The sequence below is a fragment of the Hylobates moloch genome, unplaced genomic scaffold (assembly GCF_009828535.3).
Source record: "Hylobates moloch isolate HMO894 unplaced genomic scaffold, HMol_V3 SCAFFOLD_20, whole genome shotgun sequence".
Lineage (NCBI taxonomy): Eukaryota > Metazoa > Chordata > Mammalia > Primates > Hylobatidae > Hylobates > Hylobates moloch.
The window spans coordinates 36,647,644-36,664,054 of record NW_026652295.1 but is presented as its reverse complement, the minus strand read 5'-3'; the positions used below and the strand labels follow the sequence as shown (position 1 = coordinate 36,664,054).

The following is a 16,411-nucleotide window of genomic DNA, read 5'->3' as shown; positions in this document are numbered from 1 at the left end:
ATTAAGCTATAGGCGAAGGCAACAATGGGCATTCTGACTGCTCTTTAGAGAGCCACAAGATTCATGACTTCATATTTAATAAAAATGTCACAGATGCACAAAGATGTTTTTGGGATTCTATGCATCTAAAAGAGAAATCTCAGTATAACCATGGCTTTAAATCGAATGACAGAAAATAATTTTCCAAAAATACCAGGATACTACAATAGTCAATTTAAAACACTGAATTTCTACATTAAAACTATTAAAATTTCAATCTTGGCCCTCAGATTAGCTACATGCTACAAACTGGGCAATGATCTGCATTTCTATTATGTCTTAATAAATTTCTTCAGATATTAGAAATTATGTCTATTTTGATGTCCACCTTCTTGGATCTAGCTGCATTTACTCAATCAATCTGACTCCCCAAAAACATCATTCTGACCTCTGCTGACACTCCACTATGAATACTAAGCACATATCACCTCACAACTGATGGAAGAAATCAGAGTACCCTGACAAGCACACCAAGTTAGAACCAGTTGCTAACTTCCGTGAAGAATTGAAATAAGGATGAATTCACACAAGAATGACGTACATACCTGTACCACAGGATCTTTTTGTTGGTGTGATTAATGAGACATGAGCTGTGTCTGTGCATGGCCCACCTAGAAACAGAAAGGCAGGTGCATCAGTCAGAACACATCCTTTACATGCCCATATAGTTGCTTTCCTGAGTAAAGAGAAACTTTAAAAACGAAAAGATCAACCTGAAAATATAATGAGGAGAAGTAGTAGGAAAGACGGTGGTGGTGGTGGTGGTGGGTTAATTCTAAGGACCTAATTTTAGTTCAGCAATATAGAGATGCATAGTCTTTCTACATTATAACATGCTTTTCATAAAAAAAAAAAAAACAGTCGAGTCTCACATAATGTTAACAAGTTAAAGAATAAAAATTTAATTAGAATTCAGATCTAGGTGAGAGGAAATTACCCAGAAGTTTGGGGAGATGCGTTCTTCCACAAAACGATGAGCAAGAGTACTCTCTCTTAGGTTGGTTTCTCAGCAGTCACTCTACCTTGGAATTTACTGAAAAACTAGCCTTACATAGTAAGAAGGGGAGGGGGCCTCAAGAAACAATAAACTGCTTGTCAGAAGAAATAAGAATCATTTTCATATATAAAGAAAGCATTGCTGACCAAGGAAGAATATCTAGTTTCATTGTAAGAAATATGATATCGAGAGGCCCTTTATGGAATCTTGGTGGGCCCAGAGATCTGATGCATAAGCATAATTCAAGAGTATGCAAGAGATATAGTAGTTGGGTGAGTGAAGGCTTGAAAATCAGTAATTTCATTCTGCAAAATCAAGACCTTCAACACATTCTTAGGTTGATATTGATACATACCCCAACACTCCCCAATGACATGCCCTGGGATGGGCAGTGGTGATCATAAAGGAATAGGACACATAGGCAAATGTTGCACATTTATTTTAAAAAGGGTCCCCAGGTGACTGTCACTAGCAGAAGCAAAAGATGGTTACTTGGCAGAGTTATGTATCTCCTATAACAAGAATTCATATCATTTAAGTTAGTCACTGAAAAGGAGGGAAAGATGAAAGAGCTGTGAGACCTGTTCCTAGAGTGTATAGTGCCAAGATTCATGGGTTTAAGGACTTGCAGAGCCCACCTAAGGAGTTCCCTCTTAGCTTACTCTTTAAGTAAGCTTACTCCCTCTTGTTATAACAAGGCCATAATAGCAACAACCCTTAGTGAGTGTAAGAAGGCACAGAGGGGAAATTTTAAAAGAGGAAAAATCAAGTAAGTGCACTGCTGACTTCAAAGAACACTTAGCAAATACCTACTATGTGTCACCACACAGGTTAGTCCCACAGTCAGGGAGATCATAATCTTTCTTTAAAAAAAAAAAAAACACCTCTGTACATAAATAAAGAACAACACATGACAGCAATAAATAGCTAGACAGAAAGTGGCCAAGTGCCAAAGAACATGGAACAGGTAATAAATGCTATAGGTAATGAGGAAGGAGAACATTCATCATTGGCTTATATTACTTGGAAATGCAAGAATTTGAAAATGAGGCAAGAATAAATTTCAGTTTCGAAAGTCAGACCAGAGAGCAGAGTAATTTCAACTGAACATTTTTCTACAAATGCCACATTCACCAGAAAAAGTGTAATGGACTAAAATTCCAGAGGTTCAAATGGTAAACTGCGACATGAAAACAGGGAACAAGAAGAGACAATGAGAGACATGCAAAGCTAACACAGCCTCAACATCCTCAAAAACCCTCCCGGCCTGGCTTCTATAGCTCCATAAAATGCTGTAACTTCTGCTTCCATGTAAGGGTTGTTTTTGTTAACTGAAGCCTTCTTATTTCTGGAAAAGTATAGGCTTTTTAGAAGACTGAGTTTAAGTCTGACAACTACTCCCTACTTGCTGAGTAATCTTGGATAAGTGATCCTCAGTTTCTTTAACAAAACAAACAAAAAAATGGAAATAGTAAAACTGCCAATAAGCGACTTTTGATGAATCATCTGTACAGCAAGGTGTCATAAACCATAAAACTTTATATTACGTATTATCACTTTCTCTTCCACTTAATTTTATGTTCCCAATGATCAAGAATCACACTGTTATCTACTATTGGGTCACTGCTATGTAGACAGTGAAAGCTTAATAACGTTCATTAAGCGACTACTGCGAACTATTTAATCAGAAGAGTAGCAGATTGTATATTTATATATATATATTTTATACTTTAAGTTCTGGGATACGTGTGCAGAATGTGCAGGTTTGTTACATAGGTATACATGTGCCATGGTGGTTTGCTGCACCCATCAACCTGTCATCTACATTAGGTATTTCTCCTAATGCTATCCCTCCCCTAGACCCCCACCCTCTGACAGGCCCTGGTGTGTGATGTTCCCCTCCTTGTGTCCATGTGTTTTCATTGTTCAACTCCCATTTATGAGTGAGAACATGCAGTGTTGTTTTTTTTTTTTTTTTTGAGGAACTTTTAAAATTAGGGTATAACATTTGAGAGAATGCAATATTAGAATGATGTGTATAGAACTTAAATGTACATCCTGAGGGATTTTAACACATACATACTATGTAACGACCATAGATCAAAATATTAGAACATTCCCAACATCCAGAAAGTCCTGGGGATCATTTTTTAAAATACAAGTTCCCAAGCCCTGACCCTGGAAATTTTGATGTAAGAGACTGGGGTGGACATAGGAGGAAGTTAGTGTACTTTTCTAAACCAGCTGAGCACAATGTAAATATTAACAGTCCAGTCAGTTCTAATTTCTGATTACCCCTAACTCAGTATCTGGCCAAGATCACTAAGTTCCCATAACACCATGAGCTGCACAGTGCCCAAGGGTCAGTAACAGCTTAACTAACAAAATGCTTTTTTTAAAGCACATAATTCATCCAGTAGAATTATATAAGAAAGGAGAAACTGTCAAATCAAAACCCCTAAAGAAATCTGGCTGAGACTCATGAATTAATATCCATATTTACAAATGTTCTAGATGATTATCAGATAAGAGAATCTTTACCTTGTCTTTAGGTTGAGAGTTTATTCTTTTAAAAATTTCTAGTGAATGCATTTCTGTAGGTTTCTGCAAATAAACTTTAAGGCTGCCTAGCATATCTCAACATGCATCATCATGAAGGTGTTCTCCAGAGAGCTTGTTAAACTAACAACCCACTCCAATGTATTCACTATATTACAGTAAAGTACAAATGGAACCATAGCTGAGTCAAGACAAATTGACCGCAAGAGTAACTGGCAGTAATAATATATCCCAGCTTTGATAATTGGGCAATGTTATAAACAGAGAGCTTAGAGTTAAATTTGGTCTGGCAAACTACAACCTATGAAACACTTTAAAACCCAGAACAGGAATGTGTCAGCACCACACATATATTCTACACTAATTGCACTGTCATCCAGACAATTACAGGTAGTTCCAAATCAACTCTGTTAAAATCAATGCAGGAAATTAAGGGCCACTCACAGAAAATGTTTTCAGGTTTCTGTCCACAACAAAAAAATATATATAACATGGGTAACATTTGGTTACAGCAAACAAAATAGTTTTGAGAGTTGACATTAAGGGTCAAAGTTCCTTTCTGGACTTTCTAATGCCTGAGAGTGTGGCTGGCATTAAGTCCCCACGACTCACTGTAAACTTGGCTCCCATTTTTCACTTTTCTTCTTCTTTCCAAACAACAGGGTAGACAGAGGTAGTAACTAAAGAACAAGGTGAGAAAGCCTCTTCATGACTGTGGGTTCTATAGATAAATGTAGTATGTATGTGTGTGTGTTGACTGGGACTGAGGTTGGGACAATAAACGTATTTCTAAGCACAGAACAATTCAAACCATTATCTTCTAGCCTGTATCAGTGGCAATTGAGTTTGGGTTTATTAATGTCTAAAAAAATTACAAAGTTCCCTGCTGAATACGACAGGTTCTTGGAATTCTGAGTCAGATGATATCAAGATTAACCAACCTGAAATAACTTTTAGCCAATCATCATGAATGCTTTTTGCTTTCTTTTGCTAAAGCAAATTAAATAACTGAATTTTTTCAAGTTTCTTCATTATCCAGAGATATTTATTACCAGACTAACATTTTGCATTTGATATTACATTCAGAGGACTTTTTCCTTAAAAAACGTCAAGTTTCAACAATGTGAAGTTTGGAGTTTGCATGTGAATAAAGCCTCTGGTTACTGCGGTTTGTGACTAGAGAAGAGTAAATATTCCAGCTTTTCTTCTAGGGATGTTTCTAATCTTGTATTAAAGGTGTCATACATAATGCAGCACTATGGATCACATTTGTAATTCCACATAAAAGCCATGAAACTATATTCTTCAGCTGTATTCCCAACAAGTAGAAATTGTTACAGCATTTGCAATATGGTAGTAGATTCTCCCGGGGAAAGAGTACTGACTGCAGCCCTATAAAGCTGAAGACATGGGTCAAATCTGCATATTCACTTCACTGTAACCTGCAAAAACAGGAGTAAATAAAGATACCCCATTAACTATCAACACACACATTTCAAAGTGAAGCACCAGAATTCTTATATTTTTCCAGTCTCCCATGGAGTTACTGAGCATGTCAAAAAACCCAGGGCTACCTACTCATCATGTAGTGGTCAATCCCATCAGCTAGTTGAAGACTACAACTCAAGGAGGAAGTCAAGAACAGTGGTTTGGAGGATAGCTGCATTTAGCCTTTCATGCACTCAAAATCCACAGCTGAGTAAATACAGAAAAATACCATTTCTTCTTAATCTTGAAATAGAGATCAACAATCTACTCTGAAAAGTTTTGTTAAAATAGCTGTGATGACTGGTTATTTTTGGCTTCTGGTTCCACTAGCCCTTACTGGCTGCAGTTAATCATGTGCTAAAAACCTTCAACACAGATAACAGTACATCAATTAGAAAAAAATAGACTACCAAGGAGTTGGTCAGCTAAAAATTGCCAGAAGCACAATAATCAAATATTCTACTATCAGTCCTTTCACAGTAACTGTAAAACATTAATACACAAAAATAGCCATTCCTTTTGTAGATTTGTAACACTTCAATTTTCTTAATTAACATGACATTTACATAAAAGTATCTAATTTTTTATCAACTAAAGGCACTGTGGGCTAATTAAAAATGCATCACCCTTTTTTAACCAGCTTGTCAATTCCACTCTATCAAATCTGTACATTGTTTACCTTTGCAGCACCTCACTTTTCCAGGCTCACAGTTCTAAAGGTAATTTTGGACAACAAATTAAAGAGCTACAATTCTCTCCCTTCTGTAGAGATTCAGAATATCTTTTTTTTTCCTCCTAAAGCCTCCCTGGGCAGAGAGAGATTCAGGATATCTTATCAAGAATTTCTTGATGAGGCTTCCTCTTAAAAAAAAAAAAAAAAGACAAAATAAACCTCAAAAAATCTATGCAATGGAGATAGTGAAATAAACTACACTGTTTCCTGATGTGTCCATGTTAAGAATGTAAAATTATCTTCAAAAAATTCAAATAATCTATATTTCTTGAGCAGTGAAATATTCCTTCTTTTGCCTTCAATATACACATGGAGATTTAAAATAGCAAAGAATTGACAGTATTTAATGAGTATCAGGTACATAGTAGAATGCACAAGAAAAGTAATCTCTTCAGAAAAGAAAACCCTAATCTCCAATCTCACCCTAAACCTGGAATTCATGAATTGTTTTAATCAGAAAGGGCACACCTAGTCTGTCTATATAATCGAGCTTGAAAAGCCTCATCGATTAAAAACAAGGATACATGTAGTGAGTTGGAATCTAAGTTTACAGAAATTCTTCAACACAGATAATAGCTCTCTTATTTCTCCAAATGAAACTTCCAAATTAAACCATTTACAAAACTTTTTAAGGAATCTAAGTGTTAATCTCCCAGAGTTAGAAGTTCTAATCCTAACTCAGTACATGATCTTTCACACTACTGAGATCTAAATTAGTAATTTATGAAAAGGGAATTTTCAAAGTGGGTCAAAAGTTGCAATTGGTAGCTTATCTATTTTGCTAATAAGGGCGTCTTTCTCAACAAAATCTTATTACCACTCCACCTTAACTCCCCTAAACAATTACAGGCATACTTCAGAGATATTATGGGTTTGGTTCCAGACTACCGCAATAAAGCAAATACGGCATAAAGTTCGAGTTGCACAAATTTTTTGGCTTCTCAATGAATATAAAAGTTATGTTTATACTATGCTGTAGACTCTATTAAGTGTGCAACAGCATGATGTCTAAGAAACAATGTACATACCTTAATTTTAAAAAACTTTATTTCTAAAAAAAATGCTAATGATCATCTGAGTCTTCAGTGATTCATACTCTTCTTGCTAGTGAAGGGTCTTACTTCAATGTTGATGGCTGCTAACTGATCAGGGGGTGGTAGCTGCTGAAAACTGGGGTGGCTGCAGCAATTTCTTAAAAAAAGAAAACAAGGCCAGGCGTGGTGGCTCACATCTGTAATCCCAGCACTTTGGGAGGCCGAGGGACGCAGATCACAAGGTCAAGAGATTGAGACCATCCTGGCTAACACAGTGAAATCCCGTCTCTACTAAAAATACAAAAAAATTAGTCAGGTGTGGTGGCGGGAGCCTGTAGTCTCAGCTAGTCGGGAGGCTGAGGCAGGAGAATGGCGTGAACCCAGAAGGTGGAGGTTGTAGTGAGCAGAGATTGCGCCACTGCACTCCAGACTCCAGGCTGGGCAACAGAGCAAGACTCTGTCTCAAACAAACAAACAAACAAACAAAAAACAACTCTGCCACATCAACTGACTCTTCCTTTCACAAAAGATTTCTCTGTAGTAATGCTGTTTGACAGCATTTTACCCACAGGACTTCTTTAAAATTGGAGTCAATCCTCTCAAACTCTGCTCTTGTTTTATCAACTAAGTTTATGTAATATTCTAGATCTTTTGTTGCCATTTCAATAATGTTCACAGTATCTTCACCAGGAGTAGATTCCATCTCAAGAAACCACTTTCCTTTGCTCAATCATACGAAACAGCTTCTCATCCATTAAAGTTTTATAATGAGATTGCAGCAATTCAGTCACCTCATCAGGCCCCACTTCTAATTCTACTCCTCTTGCGATTTCCACCACATCTGCAATTATTTCCTCTGCCCAAGTCTTGAACCCCTCAAAATCATCCAATGAGGGTTAGAATCTACTTCTTCCAAACTTCTGTTAATGTTGATATTTTGACCTTCTCCCATTAATCACAAATGGTCTTAATGGCAACTAGAATGGTGAGTCCTTTCTAGATGATCTTCCATTTACTTTGGCAGATCCATGAGAAGAATCAGTATCTATGGCAACTATAGCCTTGTAAAATGTAGTTCTTTTTTTTTTTTTTGAGACGGAGTCTGGCTCTGTCACCCAGGCTGGAGTGCGGTGGCGCGATCTCGGCTCACTGCAAGCTCCGCCTCCCGGGTTCACGCCATTCTCCTGCCTCAGCCTCTCCGAGTAGCTGGGACTACAGGCGCCCGCCGCCACGCCCGGCTAATTTTTTTGTATTTTTAGTAGAGACGGGGTTTCACCGTGGTCTCGATCTCCTGACCTCGTGATCCGCCCGCCTCGGCCTCCCAAAGTGCTGGGATTACAAGCGTGAGCCACCGCGCCCGGCCTAAAATGTAGTTCTTAAATAATTATGACTTAAAAGTCAAAATGACTCTTTAATCCATGGACTACAGAATGAATGCTGTGTTACCAGGCATGGAAACATAAATTTCCTTGTACCTCTCCATCAGAGCTCTTGGGTGACAAGGTGTATTGTCAATGAGCAATAATATTTTGAAAGGAATCTTTTTTTCTCAGCAGTAGGTCTATACAGTAGGCTTAAAATATTCAGTGAATGATGCTATAAACAGATGTACAGTCATCCAGGCTTCGTTGTTCCATTTACAGAACACAGGCAGCGTAGATGTAGCAGAATTCTTAAGTGCCCTAGGATTTTCAGAAGGGTAAATAAGCACTGGCTTCCACTTAAAGTCACCAGCTACATTCGCCCCTAACAAGAGGTCATACTGTCCTTTGAAGCCAGGGACTGACTTTTCCTCCTGTAAGTCCTGGATGGCATCTTCTTCCAATAGAAGGTTATTTTGGCTATTTTGAAAATCTGCTGTTTAGTGTAGTCACTTTCATCAGCAATTTCAGCTAGGTATTTTTGTTAACTTGCTACAGCTTCTACATCAGCAACTGCTGCTTCACCTTGCACTTTTATGAAGATGGCTTCTTTTCTTAGCCTTATGAACCAACCTCTGCTAACTCCAAGCTTTTCTTCTGTAACTTCTTAACTAGCACGGTAGTCCTCAACTTTTCTGTCTTGAGAACTTTTAAAGCTTAAAAATTACTAAGGACACTAAAAAACTTTTGTTTATGTGGCTTACATCATTGATATTTATCCCATATGAAATTATAACTTGACAAAAATTATGTTTTCATTTAAAATTAAAATAATTGCACGTCAACATAAAAACTTACTCTTTTATAAAAAATAACTGCAACTTAAAAAACAGTGAGAGTGGCCTGGCTTAAAGGAAATACTTGGATTTTCATGTCTATATCTGTATTTAATCTGTTTATACGAATATGAAGAAAGCGCACTATTACATACATATGTAGTTGGAAAAGGAAAGAGCTCATGGATGCCCTAAGAGAGACTTGGGGACCTCTATAGGTCTTTGGACCACATTTGAGAACCACTGGTATAGAACCAGTGAACCTAAAGGTTAATATAAGATCCAATTTCCCCATACTCCTTACGTGCCAACTGACTTATTTCTAGTCTTGCAGAAACCAACTGATGTGCTAAGTGTAAATAATAGTAAAAGGGTTTCCCAGTCTCAACAAAATGTGAATATTTAAGTAAATAAAGGCAAGGGATAGTGGAATAAGCTAGTAAAAATTTCAAACCAAGACATTCCATTTCTGCTACGTATGTAAGAAGAGTAAAAACATGTTTCATGGAACTCTCAAAGGATTCTGGGTAAGCAGTTAAATATGTTCAATTTTAGTTTTTCAGATGTAATCTCTCACCTAGAATCCTATATCTTTCCATATGTTAAGATGCTGACAAACGCTTACCACCGATACTTCAAAATGTGATCAAGTCCAACAGCAATTAACAGTGACATTCTAAGACATCATCACCCTCTTGAGGATAAAAATAGAATAATCCCCGTTTTGTTAGAGGTCAAAATATCACCTGGCTAATAAAATCAGTACTAATTTTAGACACTGTTTTGTTTTTCTCTTGTGACAAAGCATATTTAATACGAATACAAAATCAGGGGCTGTCACCTCTCCAATTTAGGCTTCACTTTTGACTATTTACAGGCTTAACTAAGGCTCAACTCCGATTTCTACATTTGCATCATTTGCATTTTACCATCAACACAAGCATGATTCTCATAACAACATTAATGAGACACCACTCAGCACTGGAAGGTTTTTTTTTTTTTCAAACATAGTTCAGCTGGCAAGAGTATTCTCAGAAATCTCAGCCTGCAGCAGCTACTGAAAGAAGGTTGCAACACTTTCCTTAGAAAAGGGAAATGATGGTGCATGTTCTTCCTACAAGGCTTCCAGAAAAAAAAAAAAAAAAAAAAAAAAAAGACATCTATTCAGGCCACAGGTACTGTTCCGTGGACTTGTAAAAACAACTTGGAACACCGGTGCCCTTCTCTTCTGCCTCTTTGCTGAGCCTTTCCCATAGCTAGCTGTGCCACAGCTGGAATCTGATGAGTGACACGAAACGGAAATTACCTTAGTCCAACCGTCTTGCTTTACAGACAGAAGTGAACACTGTCAGGTCTTAAGAATAGGATCTCTCTTTGCAACTAATAGTTGAAAATGTCACAATTTCAATTGTGTAGTCAAGGGATTATACTGATATTTTAGAATTTTAAAAATTCCTCACTAAGGTGACATCTTATTGTTTTTATTAAATCTAAAGAATCACCTTTTTGATGGATCAAAAAGTGAGATGGTTTATAAAGTAACAGAGGCCATGAATACAAAATGTACAGTTACATAGTCATTTTTTGGCATTGGCAGCTCTGAATTTTCAGGAAAAAGCTCACAAGCACAATTAAAATATATTTATGTAAGCTTAAAATGGCTGCTTCAACACATTCACATAAATGCCATTATGTATCTTTTTCAGCCAAACATTTTTGTCATAAATAAAGCTTAGATTTAATTTAAAATCAGCACAGTGTCACATATTACTTGTACCTACACAAAATAAAAATATGACAAGTGCAAGAGCTAAAGCTGTGTGAAGTGTGGTTGTTTACATGACCTTTACTTTCACAGAGAAGGACAGAGCATTTAATTTAATAAGAACATTTAAAGAAATCCATATTGGGGGCGGGGGGATAATGATGATGTTGCTTCAAAATCTAGTTTGAATATCAGTAATTGTATAATCTCACACGTGACTGAGGTAATCTTTTGGGAAACTAACCTTTCAGATCTGCAGACTTCTTAAGGGACTTTTGAAAATGAGTATTAAAAGCTTGTTAGTATTCTCTCTTGCAAAGGGGATTCTTGAAGAGGGAGATTTAGGTGATAAATACCAACGAGTAAAAATGGTTATTTTACAACAGGCAAGTGCCTGTTTGTACAGAAGAAAGAGACAGAGAGACAGAGAGAGAGAAACAGAAAATGACTCCCATTATTCCACAAGTCTGAGATGAATTGTTACCACCACAAAGCATCCACATTTTCAAAATCTGGTAGGGACACTGCCTTTTTTTGAGTTGCTTTGTCTTGGGGTTACTGTATGGTACAGAAAATTAAAAAAGAATATTAAGCAGCTATTCAAAAATCAGGTACAGGCAATGAGAAGTCCCTTCTTTAATGTATCAAAACACATATAGTAGGTTTCTAAAAGTAAGAAAAATTAAAAACAAAACTTTTCCTAAATATTTAAATCAGTAACCATTTATTGAGTACTATGCCAGCAGTGTGCTAGGTGTTCTGGGACAGAGCAAAGTAGCATAAAATAAAGCCTCTGCTAATTTGGTGCTTAGTATCTAAACTTGTGCAGAGAGATGACATTCTCTTGTCAAGAACATAGAAGAAGGTTTGAATAAATGAAGACAAACTATATTCCTTTATGAGAAGACCCAAAAGTTTATTAAAATGTCAATTATTCTTAAATAAATCTATATATTCAATATAATCCAAATCAGAAGCTACTGATACATACTATAAGGCTATATTCCAGTTTCAGAAATATACAGGTTGACCAATAAAACAAAATAAAGAGCCTAGGAACAGATCTATGTTTATGTAACAGTATTACATTTTAAACTAGGACTATTCAATGAATGGTTTTTGCATAACTGGTTATCCACTTGGGAAAAAAAATAAAGGTAAATCTCTATGCCTTAAATACAAAATAAATTCCAGACGGGCTCAAGAGCTAATGATAGAAAAAGATAAACCATGAAAGTATTAAATACATATAGAAAAATACTTTTGTAACTCTACGATTCAGACAGCCTTCTAGGAAAGACAGAAAACTAGAAGACAAAAGACCAACAGACTTAAAGTTTAAAAAATTCTAATGAATACAAGGCACCCAAATGAAAATTAAAAGCCAAGTAACATACCAAAAGAAACTGGCAATATATGTAACAAATACTTATCCAGAATTCTGTATTTTTTATATACATGTAACAAATACCCAGAATTTGTTACATATATATAAAAAAATAAAGAATTCCTACAAATCAGTAAGAAAAAAATAGCTAATAAAAAATAAATAAGCAAAGAACAAAACTGATAGGCAAATCACTGGAGCCTTATAAATTGCTAATAAACATATAAAACAATGCTGAATCTCACTATCAGGAGATGTCTGGAAAACACAAGTTAACATGAGCTATTCTTTTGCCCAACTTATCAAAAAAAAAAAAAAAGAAACAAAGAAAAAACCCACTTAATATTGGTAATGCTGTGGTAAACAATCACTCTCAAACATCATTCTTAGGAATATAAAGTCATACAGTCATTTTGGAGGGTAATATTGCCATGCAAATCAAAATTTTAAATATACATATTCTCTGACTTGTTACTTCCTCTTCTATGTATTTATCATGGAAAAATAACATATGCACCATTAGCCATGTACAAAAATGTTTACTTGACATGGCTTATAATAGTAAAATATTAAAAAGAGCCTCCAGAGAAGAGAGTAGAGAAAAGGATAGTAAGGGCAATATAGAATATTATGCAGGAGTAAGGCAGATCTCCATGTGTAGACTTGGAAAGGTCTCTGAAATTTATTAAGTTAAAAAGCAAGTTACAAAACAATATATATAGTATGCTGTCATTTATATAAAAACAATTTTTTTTTTTTTTTTTTTTTTGAGACTAAGTTTCATTCTTCTTGCCCCGGCTGGAGTGATCTCGGCTCACTGCAATCTTCGCCTCCCGGGTTCAAGCAATTCTCCTGCCTCAGCCTCCCGAGTAGCTGGAATTACAGGGGCCTGCCACCATGCCAGGCTAATTTTTGTATTTTTAGTAGAGGTGGGGGTTTCACCATGTTGACCAGGTTAGTCTTGAACTCCTGACCTGGTGATCTGCCCGCTTTGGCCTCCCAACGTGCTGGGATTCCAGGCGCAAGCCACAGCGCCCAGCCAAAATAAAATCTTGTATGTAAACATGTACACAGCTGCACAGAAAAAATACAACCCAAAATGAATAAACAGTGGTTATTTCTGTAAAAAGTAGGAATTGGGTGGTGGTGACTGATGGTGGTGACGTTAGAATATTTTCATGTTCTATTCTATCTAAACCTGTGTCTTTGTAATTCAAAAACTGAGAATGTAGTCATGTTTTACTTGCATACTTAAAAATAGGATTAAAAGTTTTGAAAAGGAAAAGCAAGCCAGAAAATAAATAACTTAAAAATCATGGTTTTGCTTTAATCTGGTTCTTATTTTGACTACAAATGGAAGGTCAGATGACACTACCAGTACTTAAACAAGTTCCTACCCAACTGACATTATGGAACAGAAAGAATTTCTATAAGAAAACACTGCTGAACTGCTCAAGTCCTGTATTTTGACAGAGATTAACTTAATGATCTCACACATTGATTTTTGATAAATTATGGCTCTTCACTTCAATACAGCATATAACTGTACATTATTATACTGTACTGCAAAGTATCAATCTTTTCAGAACACAGCCCTAATAAAAGCAGCATGCTTTGCAGAACCAGCTTTGGGATAAACAAATAAATGCACTGGGAAAAAAACACCGCTAAATTAAAATCAAAAGAGACATTTAAAGTTTGGGCATTCTTCTTTATGGGAAAGAATCTTCCACTTTGAGACTATTATATATCAGAAAAACTCCATCTGTTGTATAATTATCTCTGATAAACAGCCTGATGCTTTGAGCTTCATTAGAGAAAAGGGAAGAGAAAGACACACACAGAGAACTGTAAATAAATCTCCCCACCATGTTTCACTTAAAACCAGCCCAGCAGGAAGTCATAAAATATTTTTAATAGGCAATATTTTCTAAATGCTTTACTAGAAGAAACCAGCCTGTTTTGCCCAATATCTGGCCTCCTGAAGTAGGCACAGTCTGAAAAAGGGAACACTGGTTTCATTTAGAGATTATTAGAAATTTAATTGGTAAAAACAAACAAATCAGAAGTTTAGCCGCTTGGTGGCAGTGATACTAAATTTCCAGGGAACAGATTAAGGCTTGTCAGACAGAAATGAAGATATGTAGCCAGTGACGCCCAATGGATGTTCAAAGACCCGGGGCAGTCTAGCAAGGACATCTGTTAAAAGGCACTACCATTTTTTAAAAATCCCTGAGGGAGCTACGATACCACCAGAAACCAGTTTCCAAGGAAACAACGGAAATCTCTGTTCAACCAAATTAATTTAACCAGAGGTGGAGTACGTTCTCCAATTTCTATTTTGGGAATCAGTGTCATATTAAAGGAAAATCCAGTCAGCCCCTGGAAATGAAGCTTTAGTCATTAAAAATCCCCACTAACATGCCAGTTAATATGGTTCTCACTTTTTCTGTATATTTTATTTTACTACAGCAAAAGTATGTCTTGGGTGGATGCAGTAGACAAGAGTAGAAAAAAGAAGAGAGTCCCGTATTATAGACGCAAAAGGCCCAGAGCTCAGTTGTGGCCCTCTCTTGGGACTTAAGGAGGGTCATTATCTAAACCTCCCTTTTTCATCTATAGAATAGGAAGGAGAGTATTTGCCCTACCTATGCTGCACACTGTCAAGATGATTCTAGGAACATGTGTATCAAAGAACTCTATAAAACAGGGGTTTGCAAACTTTTTCTGTACTAGGCCATTGGGTCTCTACAGCAACTACCCAACTCTGTTATTGTAGCACAGAAGCAGCCACAGACAATACAATAACAAATGAGTGGGGCTGTGTTCCAATCAAACTTTACTTATAAACACTGAATTTGGAATTTCATGTATTTCCCACATTTCACAAAATATTATTTATTTGATTTTTTTCAGTTGTTTAAAAGAGCAAAAATCATTCTTAGCTTATGGGCAGCATAAAAACAGGTGATAGGCTGGATTTGGCCTGTGGGCTATAGCTTGTCAACCCCTGTTGTAAACTATAGTTTTATGTAAGAGCTGGTTGCTGTTTAATTCTTACTATGTACTTCCACAGAGCTTAGAAGACTGTTTTATATGAGATAGGTACTCTCTAACTGCTAGTTTAGAATATCAGACTATTTGAAAACAAGTCCATTTCTTGCCATTAATCTTCCCTAGCAGCAGGTATCAGTTCTCTTCCTCTCCTGCCTAGAAAGAAATAGACCAGCCATGACCCCCCCAACACCTCCATTTCCATCCAATATGCTAGTGGGACTGGGAAGAAAAATGCAAAAACTCAGGTAGACATGCACATTGTGTTACCAAACAGGTCATAAATAGGCATGCTCAGGCCTTTAAAAGCATAACAACAGAAAAGCTGACTTGTATAAAGAGCTAAGAGGGCATTTCCTCATCTTGTGAGCAGTCACCTGCCTGCACTTAAGAACAACAAAACAACAACTGATTCCAGCGTTCTAACTACAACCTGGCACTATCCTTTCTCTCTGCAAAAGTTGGGTCAAAAAACATAACTACAAATCACACTTTACCTCCCTTAGAAAAAATCTAAAAACTGGGAGAACAGTAAATAGGCAGTAGCAAAAGCAGAAAGAAATGTTTTATTCTTTTTAAGAGTTTGTCCAACACACCTTCCACTGTATAGCCCAATTTGCATGCAACGTCCTTTAGATTGTAAATCATGATAGAGAATGGCAGCTATGGTGTGGTGGCAGAGACCCAGGCCCTTGGAGCCAGAGTGCTCTGTGATCTTGGGCAAGATAATCATCCTGTGCCTCCATCTTCACACCTGTGAAATGGATACAATAGAAGTACCTGCCTTACAGGGTAATTATGAAGATGAAGTAGGTTAATACAGTTGATCCTTGAACAAGAGCAGTTTGAACTGTGTGGGTCCACTTAGATGCACATTTTTTTCAACCAAATACAGATGGAAAATAAGTACTGCCCACATATATGGAGGGCCAACTTTTCATATAAGTGGGTTCCACAGGGCTGACTGTGAGACTTGAGTATGCGCCGAATCCCCTGTGTATAATGAGGGATGATTGTGCATATAAAGTACTTGGAACAGTGCCTAGTACTTAGTAAGGATACTTATTGTGAGCTGTTACCATTATTACAGCATTTAAATGCTGTAACAAATCCTTTAGTCACTATTTGAATTTTGTTTACATTATTTTTGGAAAAGGC

General features: G+C 36.6%; 1 protein-coding gene across 7 annotated transcripts in view; it reads right to left on the bottom strand.

Annotated features, from left to right (window-relative positions):
* ZFAND3 (zinc finger AN1-type containing 3) overlaps positions 1-16,411 on the bottom strand; it is a 378,840-nt gene that overhangs the window by 108,289 nt on the left and 254,140 nt on the right. For 5 of the 7 annotated variants that reach the window (XM_032141224.2, XM_032141222.2, XM_032141223.2 and 2 more), the window contains exon 4: positions 585-650. The exons of the other annotated variants lie outside the window; for them this stretch is intronic. In XM_032141224.2, coding sequence (XP_031997115.1) covers positions 585-650 — 66 coding nt within the window. The remainder of the gene's footprint in view (positions 1-584; positions 651-16,411) is intronic. 7 annotated transcript variants of the gene reach the window in all.